The sequence below is a fragment of the Crocuta crocuta genome, unplaced genomic scaffold (genome assembly GCF_008692635.1).
Source record: "Crocuta crocuta isolate KB4526 unplaced genomic scaffold, BGI_CrCroc_1.0 scaffold310, whole genome shotgun sequence".
NCBI lineage: Eukaryota > Metazoa > Chordata > Mammalia > Carnivora > Hyaenidae > Crocuta > Crocuta crocuta.
In genome coordinates, this window is record NW_027532609.1 from 2,034,975 (window position 1) to 2,059,667 (window position 24,693).

A 24,693-nucleotide genomic window follows, 5' to 3' on the forward strand; every position below is an offset into this window, starting at 1 on the left:
AAGGGACACAAGAGGGTCGTGCTATTCCCAGGGCAGAAAGCATGACAGGGGACTTTCCAGGCGCTGTGGGTTGAGAAAGGCATTCCCACCACTCCTCCCCAGACTGGCCTCAGAAAGGAGACTCCCCCACTGTGGTCAAGTACCCTCTGCAGAAGGCTGCCTGGAGGTCAAAGCTGCGAAGAGGTTAAGGGCGGGAAGGTCCTTGGGTGGGTTGGAAAATGAAGGAAGGAGGGCAGGGAGGAGGGACGGGAAAATTCCACAGAAAGTCCCAAATCTGACCTAATTTTGACCCAGGGCCAGAGGCCCATTCCAGAAGTTCCTCTGAGGGTGCTCTACCCTGAACGGAGAGCCCTTGCTGCCCCTTCCCCACTGCACCTGCCATTCCTTGCCCCGCTCTCACTCCCACAAGCTCCCTGCACCCCAGGCCTCCCCTGAGGCCCCGACCCTGCCAGCCTTCCCTCCACTGAGCCCCCCTTGCCCTGAAAGAGACCGTGGTTTGACCAGCATCCCTCCTTCCCATTGATTCCTGCTCATACTGACTGGGGCACCGCCGAGGGCCCGGCTGGGAAGGACCTCTTCAGTTTCCAACACGGAAGCCACCCCAGACCTGGGCACCTGGGACTCTTCGGGGAAGGACACAGTTTCTGAGTCCCCTCCCCCTCTCCTGGACCAGGGCTTTCCTGGGGGCAAGGCTGGAGCATGTCTCCCTGGGGAGAGGAACAATGTGGGGCATGGCCTCCTACCCCTTCCTCGGGCAGCCCTCAGTCCTAAATCACAGAGCACAGCCAAACCCCAGCAAGACTCCACCCATTTGAGAGATGAGGAGAGTGAGGTCTGGGAGGCGTGAGTGTGATAGCTAGCTAGCACCTGCCACCAGCACGGTCCTCCCCCAAACATTCGAGGTTTTGTGCCCAACATGACCTCAGGGTCCAGTAGCTCCCAGGGAAACTTAGGGTTCCTTCCTTCCCCCACACTCGATCCCTGCGGGATCCAAACAAAAATGCCATGCTTTTGTTATCTTAATTGCAAAAGGTTTATCAAGAAACAAGAAAGAAAAAAGATTCAAGCAGCAGGAGCCAGGAGTGGCCATGACCTCCCAAGGCAGGGCCGGCAGTGGCACCTGTCAGTTCCCCAACCCACAGCTGGCCCCTGCCCAGGCCTGGCGGGGAGGAGGAGCCCCCTGGAGGGTGTAAACACGGGTGGGAGACAGCACAGCATGACCTGGCCAGGGAGGGAGCCGGGGCTGACATCACAGTGAGGCTGGGCATGGGCACACGGGCCCAGGGCTTCTGGGGCAATGGGCAAGCCAGCCCGTCTTTTCCCCCTTGGTCTTCTGTGCAACAGGAAGGGTTCTGGGAGTCTCTGGGGCTGAGGACCCTAGAAGCCCGGGGCCCGAGCCTGCTCGGAATGTGGAGAGCTGTTGCTGGTGAACTCAAATATCTGGTAACTTCTGGGTGTCCTCTCCAGGAAGGTGCCACCAACATGATGGCATCAGTGGCCTATCTCAGCACCTGGAGCCCAGGGTAAAGATGCTGCATGGTCCCCTAACCAAGGGGTAATGAAGGCTCAGCAGGTGGAAGGGCGTCAGGAGGGAGTTGGCCTGTAGCTCCTCCGGAGGGGACAAGGTGAGGCAGGGACAGGGACATGGGAGCCAGAAGATCCCTCCCCTCTGTCACGCAGTCCAGAATCTTCACTGAGGGGGCCCCAAACTTACTTGGGAAAAGTAAGGGGGGAGACATTTTCGTGTCTCCACACCCTTGCCCATGCTATTCCTCTCTTCTGAATGTCTTCCTTCCCACCTCTCATCTACTGTCCCCATTTACTGTCTCACAGGTCTTTGTCACTCTCCAAAACACTACTCAAATGTCATCTACTCTATGAAGCCTTCCCTGACCAACAGAATGAGTGGTTCTTCCTTGAAGCTCCCAGGAGGAGCCCCTTATTTACCATCAGCCATTCTGCATTGCCCTGGTCTGTTTCTGTGTCTGACCCCACCTCTACTGGGGACTCCCTGAGGGCAGGCACGTCACAGCCCCGGGGTGGGGTGGCCCCAGCCTCTGACCCGGAACTGCAGCAGGCCCTGGTGCCTGCTGAATGAACGAGGGGGCGGTAGCCAGGTGAGAAAGTACTGAAGGCTCTAGGGGAGGCTAAGACTGTGGCCTGGCCTCAAGCAGCTGACCAGCAGCCCAGACCTCAGCCTAGAAGGTTCCTGACCCCACTCTCAACCCTTCTGTGCCCCTACCTCTAAGGGCTGGGCGACTTCCCCAGGGGTACCCAGGACCCCTCCAGAGTCCACCCCCACTTCCGCCTCCAGCTGGTGCAGGGAGGTCTGGAGAGCAGAGTGCACTGCAGCGACTGGGCCCTGGGGCAGGGTGGGGGCCGGGTACACACGATCAGAGGTTGTCATACATGCGCAGCGTCTTCTCCAGCTGCTGGCCTACCCGCTGGTAGAAGAGGATCTGCTGGCGCAGGTAGTTCTGCATCATGTGCTTGAAGTCGAGCTCGCGGCGCTGGTGGAAGTGGTTCATTTCAGCCTGCAGGGCGAAGCCCACCACGCGGCAGCGCCTACGAATGCCATCGGCCTCGTCCTGTGCCATGCGGCCCTCGTCACTCATGCGCTGGCTCTCCTTCACCTTGGCGAAGGCGCCTGGCGTGGGCACAGTGGAGAAGGACAAGGGAAGTTAGGGCTCTGGTCTCCCCCATTCGCTCCCTGGACCCTCCACGAGCCCCCTCATGAGGGCTATCCACCCTCCACCTGGGGTCTCCTCCAGGATGCTCCCCAAACCCTCACCTCCATCCAACTCATCTCCCCTCTGAACCTGGGGAGCGCCAGCAGCCCACAGCACCCGGCCTGTCACAGCCCTGATGGCTCTACAGAGTTCCAGGACAGGGCTGTCCTTACCCAACACAGGCATTGTCTCACACTGGCTCCTAATCAGCTCAGACATCACCTCCTCCAGGAAGCCTTCCCTGCACCCCCACCCCATTAGGTGTTCCCAGGACTTCCATCTGCCCCAGCTCTTACCACTCTGTGGCTGCTCTGCCTGCCTTCCTCTGGTCTGTGAGCTCAGTGTCTCCGGCACCCAGGACAAGATCTAGCCCATGGGAGAACTCACTTGGTACATGTCTGCTGAGCTGATTCAACCTGTTCCCCACTGAACTACTACAACAGGCCCCGAAGGGGCTGCCACCTCAGGCCCAGACTCTGAGAGGTTCTCTGTGCACCCAAAGCTCCAGACCTTCCCTGGCTTCCCTCTGCTTGCAGATCAAAGCCCATGTCTGTTCTCCTAGCTGGGAGGCCCTCTGGGTATTGGCCCCTGCACCCACTGCACACTGGTCCCATGTTCATCAAACTCACCCTGCTCTTTCCTACCTTTGCATCTCCACTTGCTAGATCTCTACACACAATTTAAGGCCCTTCCATCAGGCTCAGGCACCACCTCCACACCAGAGCTTCCCCCAGAATGCCTCTGGACCCCCTCCAGGCTTCTCCCCACCCCCATCGCACTATTGATTCTAAAACAGCACCTCACAGGCCACCTGGAATTTTCTTTTGTGTGTGTCTGCCCACAGACAGGCCCGGCCCCTCCACACCAGCCTAAAGGGACCAGAGGAAGCCCTAGCAATAACCAGGTGACAGATGGGAGACGGGGGATGAACCTGGGCAGGGGACCCAATTTAGAAGATTTGAATGAATCAGCAACCAGTTGGTGAATGAATTCCAGCTCTGCATTAACAGGCACTTGACTAATTGTGCATCAAAGGCAGTGGGGACAGGTCCCGGGAGGAGGAGGCAGTTTGCCTGTGCCTGGCATGCACTCCTCGCAGGGCTGCAGGGAATCTACTGTGCGCAGAAGAGTAAGGCTGTGGGCAGGGTTGGCACAGAGGAAAGAACACCCCCGGGCACTTCTAAAACATCCAGGGCACACCAAGAGCATCCCGGGGGGCCTTCAAGATGTCCTCTTTCTATTCTCACTCGAGATGTCTGACCCATTCAAGATCTTTTTTTTTTTTTTTTTTTTTTTTTTTTTTCATTCACTGTATGTCAGGCCCAGGGCTCTACATGCTGGAAATAACTCCAAAGGCCTTTAGAAGGAGCAGCACCCCTATTAGTTAGCAAGTGCATGGCTAACTGGCTAATAATGGCATCTGGGGCAGACAGACGCAAGTCTGGAGAATCTCCAGGGCCGCTCACACAGCACTCAAAAGAACTCTGCAGTCACCAGTTCCCAGCCCACTCAGTCCTTCTGCCTCCTTACTTGAGCCACCCCCTGCTTTCTGTTCCAGCCCCACTGCCCAGACCTGGGCAGCAGAAGAGGGCTCAGCCCAAGGCCTGGGATGAGGACCCGATGAGACTTCAGAGCTAAAGAGGCCCTAGACGCCAGCTGCCCACCCCCCACCCCAACTCCTACCCCACTACTGTACAGAGGGAACTGAGGTCCTGACACGAAGGACTTACCTAGGGGCTCCCAGCCTCCTTCATGCCTTTCACCTGGCCCCGAGGTCCCCCTCCCCAGTGGATACTGCTTCTATTGCAGAGGGTTCATGCCCAGTCCCCGCATTTGCGTGGGGGCCCCAGACGATGGACAAGGAACCTACCTGAAGAGGAGACTCTAACTAGCCTGGATTCCACCTACCTGAAAAACTCTAGGTGCAGTGAGGGTGGACCTGTATTCAAGAGGGCTTTTCTGGCCTTGGAGGAAGGAAAGGCTCCTTTTGTTGATGAGGAGACAGAGACCCAAATAATAGAAACAAATCTATTGCAACTGCTAGGTATCCACAGGCAGGCAGGGAGGCAGGGAGCCAGGGATGGGAGACAAAAGCTGCAGGGGGGAGGGGGAGGCAGAGGTCCCACCCTGCTCTCTGTCACCTCTCCACCCTGTGACTCAGATCTGGGGCCGGGACCAGCTAACACTAACGCACCCCAGAGACAGGCTGGGAGTCAGGGCTCAGGCCTGCTACATTCCACATAGGACTCAACCTGAGAGCTGAGGGCCTGGGGCAGGAAGGTGTGGCGGGGGGGGGNGTAGGCTGGATCCTATGAACCAGGAAAAAAAGAGGCTGAGGCTTCAGAGGCCCAGGGTCCCAGACATATTTCCTAAGATCCTACCTTAATCTGTTTTGTCCCCACCTCTGGGAGGTAATTACCCGGCCCCCACCCAGGTCGGGGACAAGACGTCTGAGTCCTAGTCCCAGCTGTGTCACCTCCAGCAAGCCACTGCTCTTGCTGGGCTGGAGGCTTCCCAGGTGTCAAAAGGGACAGGCGGGCCCAGGTCTGATGCTGCTGATAACTGTTCTCGACGGAACACGGCTCTTGAGTTTCTAAAACTGAAAAATGGGACGATAAGGATGCCCACCCTCTCGCATAGTTGAGGTTTAAATGAACGCATCTGTCTAAAGCACTTAGGATGGCACCAGACAAGGGCTCAAGGGGCCATGCACGAACGTGTGCGGACTGCTTCTCAGAGACAGCAACAACCAGCGGGTGGGGGCTTGTAGCAATAGGATTCTCTTTGTTTAGGGAAGCCTCGGAGCAGAAGGAGAGGGAGGCTTAGATGATAGCCCAGAACACAGAGGTCGGACCCACTCTTCCCCCAGACAGGCACTTGGTCCTGCAGGAGACATTCTACCTTGGCCAAGCTGTGAGTCCCATGGCCCCTCCATGTACGTTCTGCGGTCCCGGGCCTGCTTCCAGCCCAGCAAGGATGCCAGCAGCTGACTTAGCAGTGCTAGAGCACCCAAGCGTCCCTGGTCCTTCCCCTTCTGGCTCACGCACCCATCCCTGGGGCAGCTCCTTACCCCACCTGTCTGGCACGGGGGGAAACAGCCTGCGCGGTACAGTCAGACGCCCCTGGGTCCCAATTCCTGCTCTGTGTATCATCCTACCTATTGCACCTCTCCTGTAAAATGGAGGACCCCACAGTAACCTCCCTGGCTTGTGGTGAGCCGTAGGACACAGCTCTGCCCCAGCGGGCTCTCAGGTAGGCACCCTGGATGGTCACTATTTCCCCTTATCCCAGGGTAACTGTTACTAGGGCTCCCTTCATCCCCCCAGACTTCCCTGGTTTCGATGGTTAATTCTACGGTTACTCTTCTCTTAGGAGACTCCTGGACGGGGCTCCAGGGACCCGGCCTGTAGGCAGACAGACTCAGTGCCAGCCAGGCTCCATGACCCATTTTACTACAGTGGACACAGAGAGGAGAAAAGGCTCTCACAGTCATCTCAGAGGCAACACTTGTCCAAACCCTGGTCTCCTGACCCCACCTGAGCCTCCCGTCTCCTTCCTTCCATGGCCTCTGCCACGCTCTTGCCAGCTTTCAGATGTCCGGACAGAATTCCTGGGACCCGAGGCCCAACTTCCCTGCTCCTTTCTCTGAGAAAGGGTTCCACCCACACAGCCAGCAACCCCTCCTCGCCCCATCCGGCTGTGGTCCCCTGAACCTGCCCAAGTCTGTCTCAACCAGATCCCAAGCCCCTCTCCCTAACTTGCCCAACCATAGGTCTATGAGTAGCAATGCAAAGCCCAGAAGGAGGAAGAGTAAAGCCAAATGGGCTTGGTCTATTGGGGAGGAGCCCTGAGGGTGACGGAAGGTGTGTTAGCCTCTGCGCAAGTTGAACACACCAACCCAGAGGATGAAATACCTCTCAGAAATACCTCTCAGAAATACCTCAAGAAGAAACTCTAAGCTCTGTCTCCCTGACCCATAGTCAGAAAGGCCCATCTGGCTTCACTTTGGTGCAAGTCTGGGAGCTCCGGCCAGGTATGGGATTGCTTTCCTGCCCCCAGCTCTGCCCTGGGTGAGTGTCCCCAGCCGCTGCACACACAGAAACATGCCATCCAAGGAGCCGGCTGAACCAGCCTTCCCGGGCCCCAGCGCAGCAGCGAGTGCGGCTCCACTTCTGCCCAGGGAGACACCTGCCCCACTGGGCCCCGCCTGCCAGCCCTGGAGCTCAGACTCAGCTCCAAGGCATCACTCTGTTTTCAACCAGACTCTCCCCAGGAGTCTCCCCCCTCACTCCCTTGGAGGCCTGAGAGCTCACTAAGATCTACCCTCCCTTGTTTTCTAGATCAGGAACCTAAGGCCCAGAGAGGGGAAGGCACTTCCCAGGAACACACAGCAGACTGAGGACACAGCAAAAACTGTAACTCAGGGCTCATGTCTCCTGAAGCTGATAAAAGAGGAAAGGAGGAGGATAGGAATGTTGGAGATAAGGAAAAAGGGCAGAGATGGAAGGCAGGAAGAGAAAGTGAGGGGAGAAAGGAGCCCAGGACCTGGAGAAGTTCTAGAAGCCCATCTCCCCCAGTAAAGTGGAGCAGGGCTGGCTTACTCCTGACTCTCCTGGATACTGAGGCAGAGCTCGGTGTTTGCTGTCCCCCAGGCTCCGTCCAGAGGTCTGCCTCCTGGCCCCACCCAGAGGAAAACTCAGCACCAAGCCAGGCCTGACCTCAGGGCCTAGGGGCCAGGGAGCCAGCCCCACGCCCTGCAGAAGTTCTTCCTGAGTTACCAAGCAGCCCCGGGCAGGGCCACACCTCTCTCCTGACATCTGCCCTGCCTGTGGTGCCCAGGACTCAGCCACCTGCCAGGGCAGCCCCTGACTCACTGCTCAGGCAAGAGAATCCAGGTTCAGAAAGGGGGAGTTGGATGGGCCATGTGGATAGTGCCCTGGACCCCTGGGTTCCTCCCCTAGACCAGCCCGGGTGCCCCTAGGTGACCCGGGATGAGTCACTTCCCTGGCAGTTCCTTGACAGCCCAACATGAACAGACAGGGGCCCATCCTGTCCCTCCCCCACACAGGGGGGCCATGAGAACTGAAAACACAGCTGGGCTTGGGAACTGGCCAACACGGACGTGTCCTTGGGGAGGCGCAGGAGGAAGGGACGGTCTCAGCTGGGCCAGGGACTCCCTGTGCAACCACTCTTCTAGGACACCAGCTTCTTCATCTGCAAAGCGGGGACGGGGGGCCTCCCGCACGCAGACAGGGAGCTCACAGATAGGGTATGCAGCGGGGAGAAGAGACTCCGAAGCTGCAAGGGCAAGGAGTGGAGTTTGTGGGGAGCGGGAAGGCAGGCCAAACTCTGTGCTCATTTTATCTGTGTCCCTAGCCCCCACGAGCCTGTGCACTCCTCAAGGGCAAGGCCCGGGCCTTCATCTCCGCATTCCCAGACTCAGCCTGATACCTTGACAGGCTCAGCACATAATGGATAGATGAGGGGCGCCTGGGTGGCTCAGTCAGTTAAGTGTCCGATTCGACTCAGGTCATGATCTCATAGTGTGTGGGTTCGAGCCCTGCGTCGGGCTCTGTGCTGAACTCTTGATCAGAGTCTGGAGCCTGCCTTGGATTCTGTGTCTCCTTCTCTCTGCCCCTCCCCTGCTCATGCTCTGTCTCACTCTGTCTCTCAAAAATAAATAAATGTAAAAAAATTTTTTTAAGTAAAAAAATTTTTAAATGGATAGATGAGCAAATGAGACAGAAACAGAAAAAATGAGTGCACGAGCAAACAAATGGACAATAAAAGGTAAACAGCGAGCTTCATGAGGTCAGGAGCCAGAGCCTCCCAGGAACAATTATCTCCTTACACCTAGCCACAGAGCAGATGCTTGACACATTGTTGAATGAACGGAGACAGAAAGACTAGGCCATGCTCATATCCCCAGTGCCCAGCAGAGCGCGGACTTAGCAAGGCTCTCTGGCCCACTCTAGCCCTTACCTTTCTGCAGGTGGATGATATCGGGGAAGTTGGAGAGCAGACCCTGGTAGAGGGACAGCGTGTCGAGCATCTGGAAGAGGTCGTTCTTGGGCTGCTCAGCAAACATCTCACCAACAGCTTCATAGGTACGGCCCGTGTGAGAAATAGCGCTGTTGAGGGCGTCGGAGCTAAAGGGGGGGTCCAACTGGAAGGCATGACTGATGGCCTGGAAGGCATTGCCCAGCTTCTGGAATTCCTTGCGGAAGCCCCCCACATGCTTGCGCACCAGCTCTGATGCTACGGTGCTGAGCTGCAGGACGCTGTCGTCCATCTTCTTGCTGAAGGCCTTGAAGGTGTCCACGCGGTCCTCCACATCCTGCAGGTCCTGGTGCTCCGTGGGGATCTGGAAGGTGAGCAAGAAGCTGGCACCCACCATCTCATCCTTCTCTGCCCTGCGTTTGCCCATCTTCCACTGCTTGTCATCCAGGCAGCTGAGGAAATGCTGGAAGCCCTCATACTGGGACAGCACGGGGTGGCTTGTCATGTGGTCCATCCAGAGGATGAGCCGACGCTTCCGCTTCTCGATAAAGTCCTCCTCGAAGCGGCCTGTGGCCTGCTTCTCCGGCAGGTGGGGCACGGAGATGACAGTGAACTTGTGCAGCAGGCGGTTATAGAGCCAGTCGAAGTGTTTGTAGCGCCGGTAGACTGGTGAGCCAGCGTGGGTGGGTGTGAGCTTGTAGGAGATGTAGCTTTTGATGCCCTTGAATTTGGTCTGTTTGGTGGGGTCCTCCACCGAACAGGCAAACGGGTGGGGGTTAGCCTTCCACTGGGGGCCACGAGGGCCCATTTCAATAGAGTACGTCTCGGCAATCTTGGCCATCATGGGCACATCACCCAGGATGAAGGCCTCCACCCCAGAGCGCACAAAGCACGAGAAACGGTTGAGGTTACGCCCCACCACACTGCCACGTTTGTTAGATGCCAGGCTGTCCTGTCGCTCCAGGGGTGGCTTGGGCCGGAAGGCCATGTGCTGGCTGGGGTAGGCACCAGGGTAGGAGAGGTTGAGAGGGGGGTGCCCGTTGGTGCCCAGCCCACCGGCCCGAGGCTCCTCCACCACTGTGCATCCATCGTCCCAGTCATCCCAGTCATCGTCATCATCCTCCTCGAAGCTGCCCTGGTGCGAGAGGAAGCCACCGCCGCCACCACTCCTAGAAGGATTGGCCACGCCAGAGCTGTCATACAAGCTCACCTGAGTGCCCAGAGAGCCTGGGCTGCTGGAATAGTCGGCATGGTTGGAGCTGGCACCAGAACGGATGATCTCCACGTAAGAGGCAGGGAAGAGCCCTGTCTCACCGCGGCTGTTCTGGCCCTGCAGCCAGCCATCCAGCGAGGTCTCACTGAAGACGACCAGGTCCTCATCCTGCTTGATGCTGATTTCCTCCTTGTTCTCGCTGCGGAAGTCATAGAGGGCTCGGCCTTTCAGCGCCATGGCTGGCCCCGTGGTAGAGAAAGAAGAGGAGAAGGTCTTGCCTAGAACTGAGGATGCACTAGCAGCTCAAGGCCTGTCGCAGCAACTCAGTCTCTCAGCACCTAAGCTGGGGTCTCAGCATCCACAGATGCTGTCCAGCCTCCCACTATCCAAAGCAATGCCCATTGCCCATTAACTGTCCTATTATTATTAGGTCTCCCAGCACACTCCTGTGATCAGGGAGGGATCACGTCCATAATCTCCCTCTCTTCCCTCGGCAGCCTTAGCTGGGGGTGTCTCTCCTTCCTCCCACTCCCAGAAGAAAAGTCAAGTGACTCCAAGAAATCAGCTCTGAGAGGGCAAGAATTTGCTTGACACTTTCCACTGGAACAATGTTCTAAAACAGAAGAGAATCCCTCGGAAACCACCGTTCCAGAAACCCCGGGCAGCCCTGGCTCCCAGCTCCTCCTGGCTCCTCCGGCCTTGGGAGGCTCTCACATTCCTCTGCAGATATGCTCCTTCCTCCTTCCTCCTCCTCCTCCTCCTGGGCCACTGGGTTTTCAAAAATCCAGAAAATCCAAGAGGGGCATGGAGAAAAGCAGCAGCCTCTTGAATCGAGTCCAAGGGTGGATGTGTCCGGCTTCACAACGAGCCAGGCCGGGGAAAACAAGGACTGAGGCTTACACAACAGGCCGCCAACTTGTCGACCCCGGCAGCCTGGCCTAGTCTGGCCCGGTTCTGGNGCCCCCACCCTAGGGAAGGAGGGGGCGCGACGAGGCGCTCTGGCGACTTCTGGCCACTAGCTGAGTGGCCTCTTTTGTTTGTCTAGTTCCTCAGCAGTTTCAGAGCCTGAAGCTGACCCTGATCTGAGTCCAAGGACCTCGACCAAAGGTAATCCCCGCGGTACCCGGTCCCGGCGCGCAGGTCGTACAGACCCCCAACCNGCCGCGCGGGGAGCGCGCCCGCCGCCGCCGCCTCCGCCTCCTCGCCTTCTGGGCTCGGTCACCCTCCTGCGTTTTCCGTGACGCAAGTGGAGGAAAACTCCGAAAGTTTGCAAAGTGCGGGCTTGCGAGGAGGGCGCGGGAGCGGAGACCCGGGGTTGGGGGTCGAGAAAGAGGGCTAGGGGGGAGAGCCGCCGCCGACCCCTCCCACTCCGCTGCCCCTCCACCCGCCCTCCGGCGGAGCTGGGCCATACTGGGCCTTGGCGCAGCCTGGGGATTGTTCTCCGGAGCCCCACCACCTCCCGCCCCCCGACTCCGGCGAGACTGGGCGACCCTGGGCCTTGGCTCAGCCTAGGGATTGTTCTCCGGAGGGCCCCCCCAACTCCGGCGAGACTGGGCGACCCTGGGCCTTGGCGCAGCCCGGGGATTGTTCTCCAGAGGGGGCCCCAGAGTCAGCGGCTCCTCTCAGAAGAAGCCTTAGAGGCCTGGGATACTGGCTGCCGCAGGTCCTAGTACCTTAGCCAGACAGGGCTGTCCTGGGAAGCTTCCTTCAAAGGGAAAGACAAGACCCTACATATGTAGCAACGGGGAACAAGCTTAGGCAAGACGCGGTTCCGTGATGCTTTGTGCAGCCGCGCGACTGGATTTTTCTATAGGCCATCAGCAGCGAGGAGAGAAGGGTGGTCACCTAGCCTTCCAGGAAGAGGCAACGGGGATTTGACCCTTGCTGTGCCCATCTAGAACACTTTGGGCACTGACTTACAGGCACTGTGCTGGGCACTGGGGTACAACACATGAAAGCAGTAGGTTGTGTCCTCTCTAGAGTTTACAGTCCACCCTCTTGTCCTTAATTCATCTATTCTGTGTCTGTCTCATTCATTAAATCATGCTCTCAAGAAAACATTAACTGAGTAATCAGTTCTGTATCCTGCCTCCTGGACCAGAAAGTCAAATAAGACATTGTCCTTAAATTCCAGAAGTTCAGATATGTCCAAAGTCAAATAAGACATTGTCCTCATATTCCGGAAGCTCAGATATGTCGGGACAAGTAAATAGATAACTCCCTACCCAGTGTGACAAGTGCCCTGAAATGTGCATAGGAGGGCCCCTACCCCAGCCTGGGTGGAGCAAGGATCAAGGAAGGCTTCCTGGAGGAGGAGGGTGCCTAAGGTGAGACAAAGGCTTCAGCCCCTACTTCTTTTCCTGACTGTGCCCTGGAAACTTGCCTACCCCTTCTTGCTAGACCTTCCTTCCTTCACTCTCTTTTCCGACTTGTTGCAGATTAATTGGCATAAGGTAGAGCTGTTAAATGTGGCACCTTTGGCTATTTTGAGGGGTGAGATTTGCAGGCCTCTGGCTCCAAAACCCAATTTCATTGGTGCAGTGGGTAGATCCAATTCCTTAGGCAGAGCTGGTATAAGACTTGAATAAACGCTTATGTACAAACCCCAGGAGGCCAGGTATCAATTTTTTTTAATTTTTATTTGTAATTGAAGTTTGGCTGACATACACTATTAGTTTCAGATGTAAACATAGTGATTCAACAATAACATACATAATCAAATGCTCACCACAGTAAGTATAGTTACCAGCACAAAAACACAACTGTCAGGCAGACTTGAATTTTTGTATCAACAGATCAAGGCAATGTGGGCCGCTCCTCACAAAGCCCAGTTACCAGAAGGCTAGCTCAGTGAATCTGGAACCCCCTTGAAGAGGGGATGGTGTGACAAGTTTTTCAGCCAAGACACATTGAGATCTTGTCCCCCACAAGAGGGCCGGCCTTGATCTTAAGGACTCAGGTCATCCTTGTCTGTCCTACAGTCAGAGAGCTGAGCTTAAGTGTGTTTCCCCCAGCTGCTTTTGGGATACCCCTTCTCTGTGATCTCTCTTTGGTTCAGACAGCCTCTCTCCAAGCTGGGCCTAAAAATAGCAACTACTTCATTAGAGCCAGACACTGTTGTAAATATTTTACCTTTATTAGCTCCCTTAATACAATCAATGGGAAATCCCAATACAGATGGGATTTCTGCTCATCCAACTAGGATCCTAGTCTTTAGTTGGGTACCAAACACCTCAGTCACACCTTCACAGACCAACCATCCTGGATTTATTCCCACATCTTTTCCAGGTGGGTTTTTCTAACTCTGAGGGACCACCCACCCTTATTTCCCCGTTCTTGGGGGAAACTTTCTTGAACCTCACATATTTCCATCCAGTACAGGTATCTTCCATTCCCTTCCTTCTTCCAATGACCTTCTTCAGGCCTAGGGTAATGCAGACCCCCAGGTACTAGTCTCAGGAAACTACACTTTGTGGTTTCCCTACACCCTGCCTACTCCCTTGGGACAAAGTCCCTTTATTCAGTTCTCACTTTATTCTAACTGGAGTGTGTTCTCTTTCCTGCCAGGACCCTGATTCAAGCTCAGCAAATAGCATCCATTCCCCATCCAAGCACCCAAGTTTCCTCCTTTAGGGAAACAGTCAGTCAGAGAACTGCAGCCAGTGGTTTCCAGGCTGACCTCACTGGTGGCAGCAGGAGTACACTGGCCTACACAGTAGCAAAGCAGACAAGCGATGACGAGAGCTTGAGATAGTGCAAGGATGCTGGGCTAGGGAGAAGTCAGTCTGGGAGTTCATGAAGGTAGAACAGACTGGACTGGCCTCCAGCAAGCTGTGAGTATTAAGGAAAGAGTCAACCCACATCTTCAAAAAATAGATTCTCAACTCTACTTCCCCCACCAGCTACTGCCCCATTTCTCTGCGTGCCTGAGCAAAGTTCCTCAAAATAGCCATCGGTACTAACTGCCTACAATTTCTTTCCTTCCCTTCTCTTCTTAAACCCCTTTAGGCAGTCTTTCACCCTCATACTCCACTGAAACTATTCTTGTCAAGGTCAAAGTCATTAATGACCTAATAGTTATTCTCAGTTCCCCTCTAACTCAACCAGTCAGTAGCACTGGACCAGGCTGATCACTCCATCCCCCTGGATATACTTTCTTCGCTTGCACCGTGGAGACCATACTCTCCATGTTTTCCTTCTACCTCACTGGTTCATCCTCTCCCCAATAATTCTCTTATTTATTTATTATTTATTTATTTATTTATTATTTAGAGAACAGAAGAGAGGGGGAGAGAGAGAGAGAGGGAGAGAGAGAGAATCCTAAGCAGGATCCACACTGTCGGCACAAAGCCCGATGTGGGGCTCAAACCCACGAACTGCAAGATCATGACCTGAGCTGAAATCAAGAGTCAAATGCTCAACCACCAGAGCCACCCAGGTGCCCCTCCAATAATTCTTAAAACTAGAGTAACAGGACGCGTGGGTGGTTCAGTCAGTTAAGCGTCTGACTTGGCTCAGGTTATGATCACACGGTTCGTGAGTTAGAGCCCCATGTTGGGCTCTGTGCTGACAGCTGGCTCACAGCCTGGAGTCTGCTTCAGATCCTGTCTCCCTCTCTCTCTGACCCTCCCCTGCTCACTCTGTCTTTCTCTCTCTCTCTCAGAAATAAGTAAAACATTAAAAAAAANCTAAGCCACCCAGGCACCCCAACACCTCAATTTTTTAATCTCCAACCTAGGCCTTTCTCTAGAAGGTATCTTTCTCCTTGACATCTCCCCTGGGATGTCTAATAGACACCTCCAACCCAACATGTCAGCTCTGCCCCCCAAACCTGTTCTAGTTGGCAGCCTTCCCCATCTCCAGTGACGAGTAGCTTCTTCCACTTTCTCAGGCAAAAAATTGGAGCCATCCTCGACTCTCCTCATTCTGGGACAGTCTGTAATCAACATGGCAGCCAGAGTGGTCCATTTAAAATATGTCATATGTTGGGGCGTCTGGGTGGCTCAGTCGGTTGAGTGTCCGACTTCGGCTCAAGTCATGATCTCACAGTTCATGGGTTCGAGCCCCATGTCGGGCTCTGTGCAGACAGACAGCTCAGAGCCTGGAGCCTGCTTCTGATTCTGTGTCTTCTTCTCTCTCTGACCCTCCCCTGCTCACGCTGTCTCTATCTCTCTCTCAGAAATAAATAAAACATTAAAAATTTTAAAAAAAAATTTTAAATAAATAAAATATGTCATGTCAGTCCTCTGCTCAAAACCATTCAATGTCCTCATCTCACAAACATAAAAAGCAAAGTCCTTACTTAGTCCCCCTTGCCTCCCCTCCTAGCCCCAACTCTGCTCCAGCCAGGATGGCCGTGTTATTCCTCTTCTGACATGCCAGGCACATGCCTTTCTCTATACATTTGTACTGGCTCCTCTTTCTGAAATACTCTTCCACTAGATATCCACATGGCTCAATACCTATGAAATATCACCTTCTCAGTAAGACCTATCCTGACATGCCCTATTTAAAATTACAGCCCTTCCTCACCCCAAGCTCTCCTATAGCCTGCTCAGTTTTGTTTCATAACGCTTTTATCACTTGCTAAAACATATAGTTTATGTATTGTGTTTATTGTCTGGGAGGAGGAAGTTAACCAAGAGTCCTACTGCAGACCTCCTGAGCAAGGGTTGAGGATGGAAGTGAGTGAGGCTTGGGGGAATCTGAACGGTGGGGACGCAGTGCAAACTAGGAGAAGATATTTGTTCCATACATAACAGGTTAAGGATTCATATCCATAACACATAAAGAACATTTTCAAATCAATTAGAAAAATAACCTGCATTTTTTTTCTATTGCAGATGTAACAAATTACCACAAACGTAGTGGCTTAAAGCAACACCGATTTATGATTTTACAGAAACCCAAACTGGATCTCACTGGGCTAAACTTCAAGTGTCAGCAGGGCCATGTTCCTTCATGAGGGCTCTAGGGAAAAATTCATGTCCTTGCCTTTTCCAGCTTCTAGAGGCTGCCCACAGTCCCCTGTCTTGGCTCCCTTTCATCTTCAAAACCCGCTATCACATCGCTCAGACTTCTGCTTTCATCATCCCATCTCTGCCTCTTCTGTCTTCCTCTTTGACTTATAAGAACCCTTAGGATAACCTGGGACCCATCCAGATAATTGAGTATATTCTCAGCATCTCAAAAATCCTTAATTTAATCACATCTGCAAAATCATTGTGTATACACATTACCTAGGGATCTTGTTAGATGCCGATTCTGATTCTGTAGGTCAGGAGTAAGACTGCATTTCCAACAAGCTCTTTGCTACTCCACTGGTTACACTGACTAAGAAAGTTCTCAGTGTATTTAGAGATGCATGTATGATGATAAAACTATTTTCTCTTTTTAAGCAAAAGGGGAAATAAACACAAAAATCAGAATAGATACCATTATCTCTGGTTGGAGGAGCGGCTGGAATAGGTAGATGAAATGGTCCTGATGAGGTTTTCTTAAACTGGTTTTTGGGCTCATAAGTACTCACTATACTTTGTAACTTAAATGTGTTACATATATTATTTTCCACATGTCAAGTATTAAAAGGACAATGAAAACCATACAAAAATAAAATGATCAACGAAGAAGCTAGGTGGCGTCAAAGGCCTGGGCAAATAAAGAGGTTAGTCCCGCCGCGCTACACTCAACTGTAACTTACAGATATAACTAGCCATAACAGCGTTAAATGTATTAAGCTCAGTACTGGGTGACAGTACTGAGGGTGACAGAAGTCCACCCTATCAGGCTAATTCGTTTAGGCTCAACTGAGGAGTTGGTTTTGTACTCAATATCCAAATTTCTCAGACTTGCTGGGTTTTATGAACCGCCCGTAATTCCTACTAACAGTACCTATTTCAAAGGGGCTCCCGAGTAGATGCCGATTCTGTGCGTGTAAAAAAGCGGCCCGAAAATCAGCATTTTATAGGTTCGCCGGCAATCAGCTCCACTTGACAAGGAGGATCCACCCGCCCTCCTGAGGGCTACCAGGCGGTAACAAGCGACCGCAATTACCCGGCCGGTCTCCGGTCCACCGGCTCCGGAAAACTCCCCACCACGTGGGAGGAACCCGACAATGAATTAGCACGGTAAACCCCATCAAACAGGCGCCGCGGTCACCCGTCTTCCCCAGGACTGGCTTCCTCAGCTTCTATGGGCAGACACTCCTGAGAGTCCCTAAAGTGCATCGGTCTGAATGAGAGGAAATGATTACCGCACTAGGGGAGATATTTCTGGTAACTTAATAAATACCTCGCGGAAATTTAAAACAAAAAACAAAACCAGAAAGATCTCGCTGTGGCAGCCCCACCTCCAGCCTTCTACGGTACTTCTTTCACTCCCCGTCAGCCAACGCGAAAAGAAAAAACGCGAGACAGGGGTATGGGGCGTGGCTCCACTCTGACCAATGGAAACAGGGGGCGTGGCCTTGAGCCTTTCCTTTCATTGGCCCAGGGCCCCCAGGGCGGCCTGCTCACCGGGCTCCGAGGCGGAACCCGGGCGATCGCAGGTCTCCGCTCTTAGGCTCTTGCGGCACCGGGAGCCGCCATCATGGTGCGGAAGCTTAAGTTCCACGAACAGAAGCTGCTGAAGCAAGTGGACTTCCTGAACTGGGAGGTCACTGACCACAACCTACACGAGCTGCGCGTGTTGCGGCGTTATCGGTTGCAGCGGCGGGAAGACTACACGCGCTACAACCAGCTGAGCCGGGCTGTGCGCGAGCTGGCGCGGCGCCTGCGCGACCTGCCCGAGCGCGACCCTTTTCGCGTGCGCGCCACGGCCGCGCTGCTGGACAAGTTGTATGCTCTCGGCCTGGTGCCCACGCGCGGCTCGCTCGAGCTCTGCGACTTCGTCACGGCCTCGTCCTTCTGCCGCCGCCGACTGCCCACCGTGCTCCTGAAGCTGCGCATGGCGCAGCACCTCCAGGCCGCCGTGACCTTCGTGGAGCAGGGCCACGTGCGCGTGGGCCCCGACGTGGTCACTGACCCCGCCTTCCTTGTCACGCGCAGCATGGAGGACTTTGTCACCTGGGTTGACTCGTCCAAGATCAAGCGGCACGTGCTGGAGTACAATGAGGAGCGCGATGACTTCGATCTGGAGGCCTAGCTGGTCGTCCCTGCCTTTCGTGGATGGGAAAGCTGAGGCCTGACGCTTGAGATCTGAGGGCGCTTGCCCCAAGAGTGTGTCGGCCAGTGGTTGGTTCTTAAGAACTTGGACCCTCAGCAGCAGGCCACGCACAGAGCCAAAGGGTACGGCCGTTTTCCATGAACTTTTTTTAGTCCTTGGACTATTGATAATTACATGACTGATTTAAGAAACAACGGGAAACGGTTTTGTGCCGCACTGCGAATTATGTGCCTGAAACATTGTAGTGCGAAGGAACCTTGAGCCCCTCCTCGCCCCCTAGCTTTCCCTTTATTATTTTGTAGCGGGACAGTTTGGTTAAACCTGTTTAACTCTAGTACTTGATCTTGTTTTGTGATTAAGCTATGTACAGACGATGGAGAGTTTGGTCTCTGGTTCTCATAAAATAAGTGAGATTAGTATTTTGGGTCCCCACCCGTGCCTAAAGGAATGCTTTCCTAATGCCAATAAATGGCCCAGCTGTTTTGTAAGAGCAAATTTTTGTCTGTCTGGTTTTCTCACATTGGTTCACATCTGGGCTCCTTGGCTCAAGAACCCAGGAGAAAAGAATAGGGTCGGCAGGGACCTGCCTGCGGTGAGGCCTGCCCTGGGGCGCATGTGGAGGTTGCAGGATGTTGTACAGGGCTGGGCAATTTGTCAGTTTACCAATCCCTTCCTCGGAATGAGTGTTTTGGCAGAGATCTTCCCCACAGGACTTCCTGTTGATATTCCAGCCCCAGGAAATACCATATTAGAGGGCTGAAGTGCTTGCTGTTTGCTTGCCTAAGGAAATAATCACCCTGTAGCTTGGCCATCTAGTGGTTAGAAGAGGCCCAGGAGGTTCCTGGAAACATGGTCTTCGTGGTAGGGAATTGAAGAGTAGGGAGACTACTTCTTTTTACCCAAGACTTGCATGTGGAGAATAAATAGACTGTCAAGACCGATGGATTGGCTTTTATGTATGCCTTCTCCATTTACCCAGGCGCAAAGCAGCATTTGGAAGAGAAACAAGGGAAGGTTGACACTAGCAAATGCCTTCTAGTATATATCAGGCACAGTTGTGAATGCATTACGTGCTTCAATATGCTTTATCCTCCCAACAGTGCTATGAAGTGGGGAATCCAGTGATCCTTTACTTTTCAGATGAGGGAACTGAGGCAGGGCTGGGTCAAATTACCCGAGATTGCATAGCCGGTAAGTGGCGGAGCTGACATCATGCTCCCTTTAAAAAACTGTCAGCATTGGCACAGGTAATGGTTTAAAGAGGATCCCTGAGTTTGAGTTTCCAAGCCAGCAGAGAAATAGCACTAGCGACCTGATTGGTCCCCAAAATGGTGCTGTATAAAGGTTTGAGCAAGGAGCGGGAACTGAGTTCCCAAAGCTTAACACCGAGGCCCTGCCTGTGCCAGGCTGCCATTTGTACTTCCCAACAGACCTGCAGGGTAGATCGTGTTATCCCTGCCTTTTCAGTTTCGGAAAGAATTGGAAAAAGGACTTGTCTAAGCCTGGGGTTCAAGTCCAGACTTGACTCTAAAGGCCATGTTTTTTTCAGTGCCATTCCTTTAGAAGTGGAAGGAGAGAGGGGGCACCTGGGTGGCTCAGTCTGGTTGAGCAGCCAACTTCGGCTCAGGTCATGATCTCAGAATCGGGGCATTGAGCCCTGCATCAGGCTCCACGCTGAGTGTGGAACCTGCTTAACATTCTATCTCTCCCTCTGCCCTTCTGTCCCACTCTTACGCACACTCTCTCTTTAAAAAAAACAAAAAACAACAACAACAAAGACAGGACAGAGAATCCTACACCTCAGCTCTGGGCTCTGGTGACTGGGTACAATCTCAGCACATTTGAGGAATGTCCTTAGAGCTCCCGGGATTGGGGATCTCATGGAGAGTTTGGTGCTCTAAAAGCCACCTCTGGCTCCTACCAGACAGCACAGGACAAAGCAGATAGATTAGCCCTTTGGAGTAGTTGGATCCTGCACCCGTAGCTCAAACAGACACAACTTCAAAGTTCTCTTGAAGGAAATTGGGTTCAGGACCCTGGGAATAAAATACAAGGTTCTTTAGAAAAGTCTTTGAGGGGCGCCTGGGTGGCTTAGTCGGTTAAGCGCCCGACTTTCGCTTAGGTCGTGATCTCGCGGTTTGTGGGTTCGAGCCCCGCGTCGGGCTCTGTGCTGACTGCCAGCTCAGGGCCTGGAGCCTATTTCGGTCTGTGACTCCCTCTCTCGCTGGCCCTCCCCTGCTCACGCTGTCTCTCTCTCTCCTAGAAATAAATAAAAATATTTTTAAAAAAAAGTCTTTGATTCTTTGAGGGGAAGAAGTGAAAGAAAAAATTTAGGAGAACCTATAACCAGAAAATTTGGGCTTAACCCTCCTCCCCCAACAAAAACCCCATGGCAGATTTAGAAAGTTCTGGAGCCAAACTACCTAGTCTGAATTGCAGCTTCTATGCTTAACTAGTTTATATAACATTGATTATTTTACTTAGCCTCCCTGAGCTTCCATTTTCTATATTGCAAATAGTAATATGGGGTAGGTGAAAAGAATGGGGAGTTATTGCTAAATGGGTACAGAGTTTCTGTTTGGGGTGATGAAAAAATTTTGGAAATAACAGTGATAGTGAATACAACATGGTAAATGTAATTAACACCACAGAGTTGTAAACTTAAGAATGTTTAGGGGTGGAGCGCCTGGGTGGCTCAGTCAGTTAAGCAGCTGACTTCAGCTCAGATCATGATCTGGCGGTTCATGGGGTCGAGCCCCGCGTTGAGCCCCGCGTCGGGCTCTGTGCCGACAGCTAGCTCAGAGCCTGGGCCTGTTTCAGATTCTGTATCTCCCTCTCTCTCTGACCCTCCCCTGCTCACGCTGTCTGTCTGTCTCTCTCTCTCAGAAATAAATAAAACATTAAAAAAAAAATTTTTTTTTTAAAGAATGTTTAGGGGTGCCTGGGTGGCTCAGTTGGTTGAGCATCTGACTTCAGCTCAGGTCATGATCTCATGGTTTGTGAGTCCGAGCCCCGCATTGGGGTTCGACAGCTCGGAGCCTAGAGCCTGCTTCAGATTCTGTGTCTCCCTCTCTCTTTCAAAAACAAATAAACATTAAAAAAATTTTAATGTTTAAAATGGCAAATTTTTTTTTAATGTTTTGTTTATTTATGAGAGACAGCGTGAGCAGGGGAGGGTCAGAGCAGGAGACACAGAATCTGAAATAGGCTCCAGGCTCTGAGCTAGCTGTCAGCACAGAGCCCAGTGCGGGGCTTGAACCAATGAACCATGAGATCATGACCTGAGCCGAAGTCAGACGCTTAACCGACTGAGCCACCCTAGGCACCTCATAAAATGGCAAATATTTTTAATGTTAATTTTTTTTTCTTGAGAGAGCATGAGCAGGAGAGGGGCAGAAAGAGGTGGAGACAGAGGATCCAATGCTGAAAGAGAAAAAATGGCAAATTTTATGTTACACACAGTTTACCACAATATTTTTAAAGTTTTATTTACTTAAGTAATCTCTACACACAGCATGGGACTGGAACTCAAAACCCTGAGATCAAGAGTCACATGCTCTTCCAACTGAGCTGGCCAAGCACCCCCACAATTTTTAAAAAGCAGTAACAAAAGGGGGAGTGGTTAATAATAGTACTGACATTAAAAATTACAGAGAGGGGCGTTTGGCTGTAGAACAGGCAACTCAGTGTCAAGGTTATAAGTTAGAGCCCCACATTGCATGTGGCGCCTATTTAAAAAAAAAAAAAAACCTTTAATGAGGCACCTGGGTGGCTCAGTCAGTTAAGTGACCCTTGATTTTGGCTCAGCTCATGATCTTACAGTTTCATGAGTTCAAACCTGGAGTCAGGCTGTGTGCTGACTGTGCAGAGCCTGCCTGAGATTCTCCCTCTCTCTCTGCCCCTGCCCCGCTCAGCTCACATACTGTCTCTGTTAAAATAAACTTAAAAAATTTTTTTTAATTATGGAGAGGATTAAATGCTTTAATTCCTACAAAGTGCTTAAAGGAACTCTTTGAATGGGTTAAAACCTTAAAGCTTAGGGTAGGGCAAAAAAAAAAAAAAAAAGACCTTAAATCTCAGCCCCTCCTTCCTTTCCCTCCCCAGGCCACAAAAGAAACTTGCAGGAAACAGCAGTGAGCTAGACTTGTTACAAAAAAGCCTAATGGATGAAAAACTGTATATACACAGTGGGCAGGAGGGCAAATTGATACAGCCTCTCAGAGCGACTTTACAATATGTATCAATAACTTTAGAAACGGGTGCCTGGGTGGCTCAGTCGGTTAAGTTCATGATCTTGCAGTTTGTGGATTCGAGCCCTGTGTCGAGCTATGTGTTGACAGCTAGCTCAGAGCCTGGATCCTGCTTCAGATTCTGTGTCTCCCTCTCTCTTTAATCCTCCCCTGCTCATGCTGTCTCTCTCTCTCTCTCAGAAATAAAAAAAAAAAAAAAAGAACTTTAGAAACATACATTATATACCCTCTGACCTAGAAATGTCATCTTCAAGAATTTAGCATAAGTAAATGATGGGTCTTTGCAAAACAATAGCTATAGGGATCTTCATCACAGTATTTATAATAAAGAATAATAGGAAAAAATTGAAAATGTGTCCCAAGGGGACCAGTTAAATTAATGGATATCTGCCGGGATGCCTGGGTAGCCAACTTCGCTCAGGTCATGATCTCATGGTTCATGAGTTTGAACCCTGCATTGGGCTCTCTGCTATAAGAGTGGAGCCCGCTGGGGATCCCTGCCCCCCTTCCCTTTATAAACATTATTAAAATAGTATCGGATATCCTTATGATGAAACACAACCATTAAAAATTATGGTAGCAAGATGGCCCATCCCCTCCACATCCAGAGCAGGCCCAAGGTGCTGCTGGTCACACTAGTCCAGTGCTTGGCACAAAGCCAGCACCACCAGGACGCGGAGATCTCCCAACAACTGAGGGGGCGGAGGGTGACTCTGCAAGCAAGAGAGGGCAGAGAGAAAGAAGCAGGGGCCCAGCCCTGCTGATGACTTAAAAGTGTGACCTGGGGCGTGTCCTCGTGTTCTGGGCCTCACTACCTCTCTCTTTTTTTTTTTTTTTTTTTTTCAAATAATTTNCTCACTTCCTCTCTTTAACAGCAGAAGACTGAACCACACTCTGCTCTCAAAAGTTTTTGATTTGGAGAAGAGGATATAAAAGAGTGCAGTCAACACTTAAAAAGAGGAACCAAAGAAATTAGAGGTGCTTTGCCTGGCCCAGCAATCCCCAGTCCTGACCCAGGATGAAAGCTGTATGAGCTTTAGGACAGATCTTGGTCTTAGCATCTGAGAATGGGCCCCTGCTGTCAGGCCCCAGGAGAGTTTCCAGACGCTATCCTCCTCCCTACCAGCCCCCACTGCCATCCAGGGCTGGAACTCTTCCCAGCATGGGGAGGGGGGCAATGTAGAAGTGAACCAAGTCACCCACTCAGCTCACCAGCTGAAACCCAGGAGCAAAACGAGACCCCTTAAAATACAGAGCAGGCAATGTCTCCTAGGCTAAATATTAGGAACTTGGGAGGGCCTGGATTAAAAATCATGGCCCATCACCTCTGGCTGTACATGACCTGGGCAAGCACTTTTGTCTGCAGGAAAGAGACTATCTTGGGCTCACCTAATTAGAAGTTGATTTATTTATTTGTTTGTTTGTTTGTTTTTGAGAGAGAGACAGACAGACAGAATGTGAGTAGGGGAGGGTTGGAGAGCGAGTGAACCACAAAATCTAAAGCAGGCTGGAGGCTCCAAGCTGAAAGCACAGAGCCCAACACTGGGCTCAAACTCATGAACTGCAAGATCATGACTTGAGCTGAAGTCCGGTGCTTAGTCGACTAAGCCACCCAAGTGAAAGGCCTGTCCCAGGCTGACCGTCCGTAGATACATTCTGAGCTGGAACATCTTGAGCTTGCAAACGAGCCAGGGTGCTGACCAAGTAGCAAACACAAGGTCAAGACAGGCTACGTGCACACACAAGACTGTTTCCAAGCAGAAGGTCACTTGCAAATGCAGAGCGGGAACTTGGCAAAAGGCCCCTGGGAACAGAAAACGGGAGGACAGGAGGAAAGACAATTTGAGACAATAAATAAAGAGCCCAGTGAGACTGGGCAGAGAATTCTGCATCAAACTCTGTGACTGTCTGTGTCTTTCTTGCTTATCATTCCTTGGTCCGAGGGTTAAAGAAAGCAACAGGCTTAGAGAAAGCAACAACTGGCGCCCAACATGGGGCACGAAGCATTTTCCTTCCTCGTCAAGGAACCAGAGGGGTACATCTGCTCACGGTAAGCGAGACCTCTGGGAATTAGCTATTATGGGGAACTCCCTGTCTTGTGAAACAGAATATCGCCATTTGCTTCAGGGTCTTTTACTTTCTACCGGAGTTAGAATCAAGGAGCGCCTTCTCACTGAATTGTTTTCACGTGTTCGCAAATATTGCTACTGGTTTCAATTTCAGAGGAAGGTACCATTAGATGCCCAAGCTTGGAAAAAGGTGGTAGCTGAACTCCGTAGGGCCCACCAACGTGGTGAGACCCTCAGTATGCAATTATGGTCCCTATGTGGGGCCATTA

General features: G+C 52.3%; 2 protein-coding genes across 2 annotated transcripts; one reads left to right on the forward strand and one right to left on the reverse strand.

Annotated features, from left to right (window-relative positions):
- Positions 1-439: 439 nt before the first annotated feature.
- Positions 440-10,898, reverse strand: SNX33 (sorting nexin 33). The gene is made up of 2 exons (XM_077780484.1): positions 8,712-10,898; positions 440-2,647 (listed from the first exon to the last, which is right to left on the reverse strand). Exons 1-2 carry the CDS (start codon positions 10,177-10,179, stop codon positions 2,394-2,396), a joined length of 1,722 nt encoding a protein of 573 aa, XP_077636610.1. The 5' UTR covers positions 10,180-10,898; the 3' UTR covers positions 440-2,393.
- Positions 10,899-17,436: 6,538 nt separating this feature from the next.
- Positions 17,437-18,600, forward strand: IMP3 (IMP U3 small nucleolar ribonucleoprotein 3). The gene has a single exon (XM_077780489.1). It carries the CDS (start codon positions 17,530-17,532, stop codon positions 18,082-18,084), a length of 555 nt encoding a protein of 184 aa, XP_077636615.1. The 5' UTR covers positions 17,437-17,529; the 3' UTR covers positions 18,085-18,600.
- The last annotated feature ends 6,093 nt before the right edge of the window (positions 18,601-24,693 follow it).